We start from the raw sequence: 12,026 nt of genomic DNA on the forward strand, positions 1-12,026 counted from the left end.
TGCCACCACTGCTCATCTGGCTGGACCTTGAACTTGGTCATCTGTTACCTAATCCACGTTAAGAATTCCCTTGTCAAAATCTAAAATCTGGGCCTCTGTTAACATTTTCATCACTTCTGGACCAACACGTCAAACCCCATCTTTTTTGTTTGTTTTGAGACAGAGTCTCCTTCTATTGCCTAGGCTGGATTGCAATAGTGAAATCTCGGGTCATTGCAACCTCCGCCTCCTGGGTTCAAGCGATTCTCCTGCCTCAGCCTCCCGAGTAGCTGGGGTTACAGGCGTGTGCCACCACACCCAGCTAATTTTTGTATTTTTGGTAGAGACGGGGTTTCATCATGTTGGCCTGGCTAGTCTCGAACTCCCGAGCTCAGGTGATCTGCCCACCTCGGCCTCCCAAAGTGCTGGGATTACAGGTGTGAGCCACCACGCCCGGCTTCCCAGTAGTATTAATTTAGTTTGACCTCAATCTAGTGCTCTGATAACTCTTCCACCATCAGTGCCTTTCTGGTATAGCTTAGCATTCAGCCTTTGACTATTCCTTCAGTGATGCCCTGCCGACCTGGAGCCTGAATCAGGGCTATTCATTTTTTCACCATCAATGCATACTAGGAGAGATCTGAAACTTCACCTCTGTGTACTCTTCCAACATTAATGACCTTGATAAAAACCACCAAGGTCACATCCATAGTCCAGAAAAAAATGGGTTTATTAACCTGCCGCAGCAAGGAAGACCACGCCCCATAGGAACTGTGCAGATGTCTCACCTAGGTAACTTAACTTGTTCCACTTTACCCAGGACTTTCCTGCTTTTAGCACTCAATGCTCTTGTCCCACTAAACCCCATTCCTGGGCAGTCAGGGATGGTTGATCACCTTAGTGTCAATGAACAAAGGAAGAAATGGCATTACTATAGGATATAGGAGTGGAGTTTAGGTAAAGTTTAAATGAAGCAGTGTTTTGACAAGCCCAAAGCAAAGGAGGTTGGTATGGAAAAGGATCAACATCAGGTTCAGGCTGTGAAGTAGGTCTAGGGTCCTTTATCTTTGGAAACAGAAAAAAAGCTGGGTGTGGTGACTCACACCTGTAATTCCAGCACTTTGGGAGGCCGAGGCGGGTGGATCACCTGAGGTTAGGAGTTCAAGACCAGCCTGGCCAACATGGTGAAACCCCATCACTACTAAAAGTACAAAAATTAGCCAAGTGTGGTGGCACATGCCTGTAATCCCAGCTACTTGGGAGGCTGAGGCAGGAAAGTCACATGAACACAGGAGGCGAGGTTGCAGTGAGCTGAGATCACACCATTGCACTCCAGCCTGGGTGACAGAGCAAGACTCCATCTCGAAAGAAGAAAAAGAAAGAAAGAAAGAGAGAAGAAAGAGGGAGGGAGGGAGGGAGGGAGGGAAGGAAGGAAAGAAGGAAGAGAAAGAAAGGCCATGTGCAGTGGCTCAGGACTGTAATCCTAGGACTTGAGGTGGGTGAATCCCTTGAGCCCAAGAGTTCAAGACAAGCCTGGGCAACATAGTAAGATCTTGTCTTTACAAAAAATGAACAAAGGTAGCTGGGCATGGTGGCGTGTGCCTGTAGTCTGTCAGCTATTTGGGAGGCTGAAGTGGGAGGATCACTTGAGACCAGGAGGTTGAGGCTGCAGTGAGCTGTGATCATGCCACTGCACTCTAGCCTGGGTGACAGAGTGAGATCCTATCTCAGAAAAAAAAGAAAAGAGAAAAGGAAGAAAAATAAACACTAAACACAGATGTGAAGTGTTGGCTCCAGATACCTATTAGCTGAAGCTCTGCACCTGGGTTAGAAATCAAGGCTATTTCTCTGTGTCAAAATAATTTAGATCCTTCAGGGAAGAGTAGAAGGTTTTATTCTTTTTTTTTTTGAGACAGAGTCTCGCTCTGTCACCCAAACTGGAGTGCTGCAGCACGATCTCAGCTCACTGCACTCTCTGCCTCCTGGGTTCAAGCGATTCTCCTGCCTCAGCCTCCCGGGCAGCTGGGATTACAGGCATGCACCACCATGCCCGGCTAATTTTTGTGTTTTTTAGTAGAGATGGAGTTTCACCATATTGGCTAGGCTGGTCTGGAACTCCTGACCTTGTGATCTGCCTGCCTCGGCCTCCCAAAGTGCTGGGATTACAGGCATGAGCCACCACCACCGATCTGGTTTTATTTTTATTGATATTATTTCAAACAGGAAAATTTCTGATAGTCTATGATTTTAGAGAACAAGGTTTCTCTGCAGGGCTAGGAGTAGGGTGAGGTGAGGGAGGCAATTGCCTCAAGTGTAAACTGTAGGGGTTACTAAAAAACTCAGTAATCAAGATCAACAACATTTTATTGATTGATTGATTGAGACAGTATCTCGCTCTGTTCCTCAGGCTGCAGTGCAGTGGTGTGATCGTGGCTCACTGCAGTCTGGACCTCCTAGGCTCAAGAGATCCTCTCACCTCCCCACCTCCTGAGTAGCTGGGACTACAGGCACGCGTCGCTGTGCGCAACTAATTTTGTTTATTTTTTGCAGTGATGAGGTCTCACTATGTTGCCCAGGCTGGTCTCAAGTGATCCGTCTACTTCGGCTTTCCGCAAAGTTCTGGGATTACAGGCGTGAACTATCACTTCCGGCCATGATCAATAACATTTTTTTGTCTGTTTGAGAGGGAGTCTCACTCCACCACCCAGGCTGGAGTGCAGTGATGTGATCTCGGCTCACTGCAACCTCCGCCTCCCAGGTTCAAGCTATTCTCCTGCCTCAGCCTCTTGAGTCGCTGGACTACAGGCGTGCGCCACTATGCCCAGCTAATTTTTATATTTTTTGTAGAGATGGGGGTTTCACCATGTTAGCCACGCTGGTCTCGAACTCCTGACCTCAGGTAGTCCACCCACTTCAGCCTCCCAAAGCATTGGGATTACAGATGTAAGCTACGGCACAAGGCTGTTTTCTTTTCTCTCTCTCTCCCTCTCTCTCTCTCTCTCTCTCTCTCTCTCTCTCTCTCTCTCTCTCTCTCTTCCCTCTCTCTCCTCTCTTTCTCTCTTTTTTGAGATGGAGTTTCGCTGTTGTTACCCAGACTGGAGTGCAATGGCGCAATCTCGGCTCACCGCAACATCCACCTCCTGGGTTCAAGCAATTCTCTGCCTCAGCCTCCTGAGTAGCTGGGATTACAGGCACACGCCACCGTGCCCAGCTAATTTTTGTATTGTTTTTTTTTTTGAGAGACGGGGGCTTCACCTTGTTGACCAGGATGGTCTCGATCTCTTGACCTCGTAATCCACCCGCCTCGGCCTCTTTCTTTTTTAAAGACAAGGTATCGTTCTGTTGTCACACTGACTCCTTTCCCCTCTTCTCCAGTGGTATCGCCCACGACGGGCACCTGTGCTAACCTGATTTCTCCCCCTCTTCCCAGTGGTATCGCCAAGGGGGGGATTGTACCACCCTGACTTCTTCCCCTCTTGCCCAGTGGTGTCTCCCTTGAACATCAGAACACGCCCTACTCTTCCCTGTGTAGGAGATGCACCTCTGCCACTTTAAACTTTGCCCAAAGTTAAAGAACTGAGTTCCAAAGATCAGCTTCTCCCAGAATCTTGCCCTCAGAAGGATTCTACCCGTGAACGTCCTCTCGCCCCCTCCTTCTGTGGAACAGCCCACTGTACGGAATGGGTGCTAAGATGGCGGCCCCCATGGAGATACGACTAGCGCAGCCATATTCTTCGTCTGACAACACCGCTGTTGGACCACGTCTCTGCCGATCCGTAACAGCGCTGTGTTCAGTGAGTAGACTACAACCTCTCAGTCCTAATGATCGTGTGCAAAATCAACAGCCCTAGAAGGTGCAGTGTCAGGGGTGAGGACAGGAAACGGAAATCCCCCTCAGAGGCCGTTTAAGTCTTCTTGGCGCGCGACGCTAAATGCAGTGCATGTTTTATGGCGTGATAGTCGCTCAGGTGATTTTAAGGTGATGGCTTTGTTGGCTTCGGGGGATGATGCACTGGCAGTTGTGGTGTCAATTGGTGGGGAAATACATAATCGAATGAATGGGAATCTATGAGTGTCAGGGATGAGGGCCTCTGGAGTAGTCAGGTTTTAGATTCCCTGCTGTGTCTTGATGTCCAGCCTTAATAGTGTGTGCTTTAGGTTTTTCCTTGATCAGGATTCCCAGAGGTTTGCTAATTTTATTAGCCTTCCCAAAAAAACAACTTTTCATCTTGTTGCTCCTCTGATCACAGGTCTCTTCTGATGTACCTTCGTTTTCTCTTTCTTTAATTTCTGCTCTTATCTGTACTATTTTCTCTTTAACTTCTTAAATTGGTTGTTAATTCGTTAATGCTCAGCCTTTGTTAAAAAAAATTAAGAGCATGCGTTTTCCCTTAACGATCTCTTTAGCTGCAATCAAGAATATTTTGCATACACCATCTTTTTAGTTTGTTTTTAATTTTTTTTTTTTCTTGAGACGGAGTTTTGCTCTGTCGCCCAGGCTGGAGTGCAGCGGTGCGATCTCAGCTCACTGCATCCTTCGCCTAACAATTTCAAGCGATTCTTGTTCCTGGGCCTCCCCAGTCACTGGGATTACAAGTGAGCGCCACCACACTCAACTAATTTTTATGTTTTTAGTGTAGACGGGATTTCGCCGTGTTGCCCAGTCTGGTCTCGAACTCCTGGGTTCAAGCTGTCTACCCGCCTCGGCCTCCCAAAGTGTTAGGATTACAGGTGTGAACCACTGCTCCAGGACGACTATTTTATATTAGTCAACATTTTTTTTCTTTTTGTAATCATATATATGCCCAACTCCTTAAAATGTTTATTCTGGCCTGGCGCGGTGGCTTACCCCTATAATCTCAGCACTTTGGGAGGCTGAGGCGGGCAATTGCTTGAGTCCAGGAGTTTGAGACCAGCCTGGGCAACACAGGGAGACCCCCCCGCATCTGTACCAATATAAAATAAAATAAAATAAAGGAAAAAAATTAGCTGGGCATGGTGGAGTGTGCCTGTAGTCACAGCTACTCTGGAAGCTGAGGTGGGAGGATCGCCTGATTCCGAAAGCCGTGATGTTAAACCACTTTACTCCATCTGGGTGACTGAGCGAGACCCTGTCTCAAAAACAAACACAAAAAAGATTATTCTTACAAACTTCATATAGTTTTTGCTATCATTATTTATGCAATTTTGTTTCCACTGGCTCACTGTTTGTTATTATAGAGAGAAACGATTTGCTTTTATAATCTTACCTTGTGTCCGGCCCCTTACATTATGTTATACCCGATTAATTTTAGTAGATTTTTAGCAGAGTCTGGTAGGTTTTCTTTTCTTTTTCTTTTTTGAGATGGAGTTTCACTCTTGTTGCCCATGCTGGAGTGCAATAGCGCGATCTTGGCTCACTGCAACCTCTGCCTCCCGGCTTCAAGTGATTCTCCTGCTTCAGCCTCCTGAGTAGCTGGGATCACAGGCAGGCATCACCACGCCTGACTAATGTTGTATTTTTAGTAGACGCGGGGTTTCACTATGTTGGTCAGGCTGGTCTCACACTCCTGACTTTAGATGATCTGCCCACCTCAGCCTCCCGAAGTGCTAGGATTACAGGTGTGAGCCACCACGCCCAGCCTCTGGTAGGTTTAAAATCATAAAATCATAAAAGATTTTTTACATTGGCAAGAAAGCTACATTTTTATTTTCATTTCTTTCCAATGTCCATGTTCACTCTAATTATTATTAGTTTTCTTTTTTCTTTCTGCCTTTTTTGTTTTGAAGCGAAGTCTGGCTCTGTCATCCAGGCTGACTACAATCTCCTTCTCCCAGGTTCAAGCAATTCTCCTGCCTCAGCCTCCCGAGTAGCTGGGATTACAGGTATGCACCACCACGCCTGGCTAATTTTTGTATTTTTAGTAGAGACGGGGTTTCACCATGTTGGCCAGGCTGGTCTTGGACTCCCGACCTCAGGTGATCTGCCTGCCTCGACCTCCCAAAGTGCTGGGATTACAAGCGTGAGCCACTGCACTGGCCTTTAAAAAAAAATACATACAGGGTGTCGCTCTGTTGCCTAGGCTGGAGTGTAGTGAAGTGATCTCCTCTCACTACAACTCCGTGTGTGTGTGTGGTTTGTTTTTTTTTTAGGGTAACAGATCTTGCCATGTTGTCTGGGTTAGTTTTGAATACCTGGGTCAAGTGATCCTCTTGCCATGCCCTCCTGAAGTGTTGAGATTAAAGGCATGAGCTACTGCGCCTAGGCTGATTATTTCTTTTCTTCTTCTTTGTTTTTTTTTGTTTTGTTTTGTTTTTTTTTTTTTTTGAGATGGAGTCTTGCTCTGTCACCAGTCTGGAATGCAGTGGCGCAATCTTGGCTCACTGCAACCTCCGCCTCCCGGGTTCAAACAATTCTTCCGCCTCAGCGTCCCAAGTAGCTGGGACCACAGGCGCGTGCCACCACACCCGGCTAATTTTTTTAGTATTTTTAATAGAGATGGGGTTTCACCGTGTTGGCCGGGATGGTCTCGATCTCTTGACCTCGTGATCCACCCACCTTGGCCTCCCAAAGTGCTGGGATTACAGGCGTGAGCCACCACGCCCGGCCTATTTATTTTCTTCTACTTCTTTTTCTTTTTTTTTTGACAAGGTCTTGCTTTGTCACTCAGGCTGGAGTGCAGTGGCACCATCAGAGGTCACTGCATCCTCGACCTTCCAGGCTCAAGCTATCCTTCTGCTTCAGCTTCCTTAGTAGCTGGCACTACAGGCACGGACCACCACACTCAGATCATTTTATTTTTTGTAAAGACAAGGTCTCACTTTGTTGCCAGGGCTGGTTTCCAGCTCCTTGACTAAAGCAACCCTCCTGCTTTGGCCTCTCAAAGTTCTGAGATTACAGGCATGAGCCACTGTGCCCAGCCCACATTGATGATTTCATCTTCTCTAATGTGTGCTAGAGCCCACAAAACAATTTTGGGTTATAGCAGACAGTACTAATTTTATGGCAATCGCTTCTTCATTTTACTTTTTAGCATGGCGTTTCAGGGTTATGTTTCATAATTGATTTTTGTGGCATTTAAGTGATTTGCATCTTCCCTAATTTTAGTTGGAGCTTTTATTAGTAATGGCTGCTGAATTGCATTGGATGCTTTTTTGGTGTAAGTTAATAGAAGAATGTTTCCCCTTGTAATTTGTTGATGTAATACATAACATTAGGCTGGGCACTGTGGCTCACAACTGTACTTTGGGAGGCTGAGGTGGGTGGATCACTTGAGGTCAGGAGTTCGAGACCAGCCTGATCAAGATGGTGAAATGTCTCTACTAAAAATACAAAAATTGCTGGGCGTGGTGGCTCACACCTGTAATCTTAGCACTTTGGGAGGCTGAGGTGGGTGGATCGCCTGAGGTCATGCGTCAAGACCAGCCTGGCCATCATGGTGAAACCCCATCTTAAAAAAAAAAAATTAGGCCGGGCGCGGTGGCTCACGCCTGTAATCCCAGCACTTTGGGAGGCCGAGGCGGGTGGATCACAAGGTCAAGAGATCGAGACCATCCTGGTCGAAATGGTGAAACCCTGTCTCTACTAAAGATACAAAAAATTAGCTGGGCATGGTGGCGCATGCCTGTAATCCCAGCTACTCGGGAGGCTGAGGCAGGAGAATTGCCTGAACCCAGGAGGCAGAAGTTGAGGTGAGCCGAGATCGTGCCATTGCACTCCAGCCTGGGTAACAAGAGCGAAACTCCATCTCAAAAAAACATTAAAAAATACAAAAATTAGCTGGGTGTGGTGCACGTGCCTGTAATTCTAGCCACTCAGGAGGCTGAGGCAGGAGAATCACTTGAGTAGCTGGGAGGTGGAGGTTGCAGTGAGCCGAAATCACGCCATTCCACTCTAGCCTGGGTGATAAGATCGAAACTCCATCTGAAAAAAAAACCACATAACATAATTAAGATTGAACCATTTTTCTTTTTTTCTGGAAAGAAGAGGCTAAAAGCTTCCCAGTAGAAGAATTTAAGAGGAATATTTCATCTAGGAGTGGAAAAATAACAAAAGATGGCAGAAGAAAGGACCAGCCGATTTCCTTTCATTTAGATTACCTGCTTTCCAGGTTTCTTGCCTTCACAGTCACCCACCAAGTCCCCTTGGACCTGCGCATCACCTGCCTACCCAATGGGCCTTAAGCACCATTCACTGCCCCAGATCTATTCCTCCTAAACCCAGATCTGCCTTGAACTTGAACTGATGTGTATCCTGGCTGAGTAGGGAGTGAAGCACCTGGTAGAACCACTCAAGAAGGGATCCCTAGCCTGGGTGCAGTGGCTCACACTTGTTATCCCAGCACTTTGGGAGGCCAAGGCTGGCGGATCACAAGGTCAAGAGATTGAGACCATCCTGGCCAACATGGTGAAACCCAGTCTCTACTAAAAATAGAAAAATTAGCTGGGCATGGTGGTGTGTGCCTGTAATCCCAGCTACTTGGGAGCCTGAGGCAGGAGAATTGCCTGAACCCGGAAGGGAGAGGTTGCAGTGAGCCGAGATCGTACCACTGCACTCCAGCCTGGCAGCAGAGTAAGACTTCGTCCCAAAAAAAAAAAAAAAAGGAAGGGACCCCAAGCTCATTAATTTGGCCCCAAATTTGATCATTTCCGTAGTCCACCTTGACTAATGCTCAGGGTGGGGATGCTGAACATTGTATTGTGGCATGAATGTGGGATGACACTGATGATATGGATACTGTCCTTTTAGGATTTCTTGGTGCCTCTGTGGAACCATTGAGTCTTACCCCTTACTGGAGGCTGCAGGACCCTCTGCACACAGAGAGCTGCCCAGCAAGGAAGGTGGGCCGAGACCCAGGGTGAACATGCCAGCTAATGGGACATCACCGCAGGCATTCCCTGCCCTGATTCCAGGAGAACATGGCAGATCCTTTGAGGTAAGGAAGAGGATCCTATTTTTTTCTTCTATATGTTCTTTTTTTTTAAAAACTATCTCCAGTAATGGGTATAAGCAATCTATATGTTCTTTATTTTATTTTTTAAGTTAAATTTATATTTTGAGATAATTGTAGATTCAAATGCAATGTACCATTTATGCAGTTTTTCTCCCCAGTAGTAACATCTTGTAACACCCAGGATATGGACATACAGAGCATTTCCATTCCCACAAGAATCTCCCATGTTGTCATTAAATAGGCACAACCACTTCATTCCCTTCATCAAATCCCCTCTTAACCCCAGGCACCACTAATCTATTCTCTAGTACTATAATTTTTTCATTTCAAGAATGTTGTGGCCAGGCAGTGGCTCACACCTGTCACCTGTAATCCCAGCACTTCGGGAGGCTGAGGCGGGTGGATCACTTGAGGCCAGGAGTTTGAGACCAGCCTGGCTAACATGGTGAAACCCTGTCTATACTAAAAATACAAAAATTAGCCAGGTGTTCTGGTGTGCCTTTGTACTCCCAGCTACTTGGGAGGTTGAGGCAGGAGAATCACTTGAATCCGGAGGTGGAGGTGGAGGCTGCAGTAAGCAAAGATCACACTACTGCACTCCAGCCTGGGTGACAGAGTGAGACCCTGTCTCAAAAAGAAAAATGTTGGCCAGGTGCAGTGGCTCATGCCTGTAACCCTAGCACTTTGGGAGGCCGAGGTGTGTGGATCACCTGAGGTTAGGAGTTCAAGACCAGCCTGGCCATCATGGTGAAACCCCATCTTAAAAAAAAAAAAAGAAAAAAAAAAGAAAAATGTTGTATTTGCCCAGCATGGTGGCTCATGACTGTAATCCCAGCTCTTAGGGAGGCAGAGGTGGGAGGATAGTTTGAGCCCAGGAGTTTGAGACCTGCCTGGGCAATATAGTGAGACACTGTTCTCCACAAAAAGAAAAAAAAAGGGCTGGGCGAGGTGGCTCATGTCCATAATCCCAGCACTTTGGGAGGCTGCGGTGGGTGGGTCACCTGAGGTTAGGAGGTTGAGACCAGCCTGGACAACCTTGTGAAACCTCCTCTTTACTAAAAATACAAAAATTAGCTGGGCGTGATGATGGACAGCTATAATCCCAGCTACTCCGGAGGCTGAGGCAAAAGAATCGCTTGAACCTGGGAGGCAGAGGTTGCAGTGAGCTGAGATTGCGCCATTGCACTCCAGCCTGGGTTACAGAGTGAGACTCCATTTCAAAAAAGAGGAGGAAGAAAGAGACTTGTATTAATCAAATTGTACAGTATGTACCTTTTGGGACTTGCTTTCTTCAGCAAAATTCTGTGTAGATACCAATAGCTAACACTATATCAATAGTTGATTCCTGTTTTTTTTTTTTTTTTTTTTGAGATGTGATCTCGTACTGTTGCCTGGGCTGGAGTGCAGTGGTGTGATCTTGATTCAGTGCAACCTCTGCCTCCTGGGTTCAAGTGATTCTCCTACCTCAGCCTCCCGAGTAGCTGAGATTACAGGTGCCCACCAGCACGCCTGGCTAATTTTTTTATATATTTAATAGAGCTGGGGTTTCACTATGTTGGCCAGGCTGGTCTCGAACTCCTGACCTTGTGATCTGCCTGCCTCGGCCTACTAAAGTGCTGGGATTACAGGCGTGAGCCACTGTGCCCGACCAATTCCTTTTTTTTTGTTGATAGTTTTCCATGGCATGGATATACCACACAGTGTAACCATTCACTAGTTGAAAGACATCTTGTTTGTTTCTAGTTGTTGAATATTATGAATAAAGATCCTATGATCGTTTGTGTATGGTTTTTGTAGGGGTGTGATACTGTGAAATATATAATTGGTCTTTCTTGGCAAACAACTCCTAATATCCTCAGACTCTCTAAAGTAGTAAAGTGTCTTTCTGTATGCTAATGAGTTGACTGATGACTGGCAGTCCCTAGGCAGCTTCCGAATGGGATTGGTCACCAGAAAGACTAAGGTAGAGGGTTGGGACCCTTCAACCTCCTGGGAGGGGAGAGGGTGCTGACAGTCAAGTTGATCCACAGGGGAAATCAATCATGCCTACATAATGAAGCCCTGCTGAGATCCCAAAAGGATAAAGTTTGGAGAGCTTCTGGGTAGCCGAACACAGGGGGTTCCTGGAGGGTGGTGCATCCAGAAAGGGCCTGAAGACTCCAAGCCCCTTCCCACATGCCTTGCCCTATATATCTCTTTATTTGGCTTTGGATTTATATTCTTTAAAATATCCTTTATTGGTGGAAAAGGTGGTTCATGCCTGTAATCCCAGAACTTTGGGAGGCTGAGGCTGGAGAATCGCTTGAGCCCAGGAATTCAAGACCAGCCTGGGCAACAAAGTGAGACCTCATTACTACAAAAAGTAAAACAGGTGGGATGTGGTGGCTCACGCCTGTAATCCCAACACTTTGGGAGGCTGAGGTGGGCGGATCACAAGGTCAGGAATTTGAGACCAGCCTGACCAACATGATGAAACCCCGTCTCTACTAAAAATATAAAAATTAGCCGGTTGTGTTGGCATGCACCTGTAATCCCAGCTACCGGGAGGCAGGAGAATCGCTTGGACCCGGGAGTGGGAGGTTGCAGTGAGCCGAGATCACGCCATTGCACTCCAGCCTGGGCGACAGAGTGAGAGTCCGTCTCAAAAAAACAAAACAAAAATTAGCTGGGTGGTGGCGGGTGCCTATAATCCCAACTTCTGGGGAGGCTGAGGCAAGAGAATCACTTGAACGATGAGGCAGAGGTTGCAGTGAGCTGAGATCGCACCACTGCTCTTTAGCCTGGGCAACAGAGTGAGACTCCATCTAAAATAAAATAAAATAAAAATAATACAAAATAGTTGGGTATGGTGGTGCATGCCTGTGGTCCCAAATACGTGGAAGGCTGAGACAGGAGGATCGCTTGGGCCTATGAGGTCAAGGCTGAAGTGAGCCATTATTGCACCACTGCACTCCAGCCTGGGTGACAGAACAAGACTGTCTTAAAAAACAAAACAAAACAGGCCAGGCGCGGTGGCTCACGCCTGTAATCCTAGCACTTTGGGAGGCCGAGGTGTATGGATCACCTGAGGTCAGAAGTTCAAGACCAGCCTGACCATCATGGTGAAACCCCATC

At 46.9% G+C, this 12,026-nt stretch overlaps 1 protein-coding gene across 2 annotated transcripts in view; it reads left to right on the forward strand.

Moving 5' to 3' along the window:
• Positions 1-3,706: 3,706 nt before the first annotated feature.
• ZNF157 (zinc finger protein 157) overlaps positions 3,707-12,026 on the forward strand; it is a 43,394-nt gene continuing 35,074 nt past the window's right edge. Inside the window, exons 1-2 of one of the 2 annotated variants that reach the window (XM_002762822.6) lie at positions 3,707-3,958; positions 8,708-8,894. In XM_002762822.6, the coding sequence (XP_002762868.2) occupies positions 3,912-3,958; positions 8,708-8,894 (234 nt within the window). In that variant the 5' untranslated portion in view covers positions 3,707-3,911. The remainder of the gene's footprint in view (positions 3,959-8,707; positions 8,895-12,026) is intronic. The other variant, XM_008989202.5, reaches the window with a different exon arrangement.

The sequence above is a fragment of the Callithrix jacchus genome, chromosome X, assembly GCF_049354715.1.
Source record: "Callithrix jacchus isolate 240 chromosome X, calJac240_pri, whole genome shotgun sequence".
NCBI classification, from domain to species: Eukaryota; Metazoa; Chordata; class Mammalia; order Primates; family Cebidae; genus Callithrix; species Callithrix jacchus.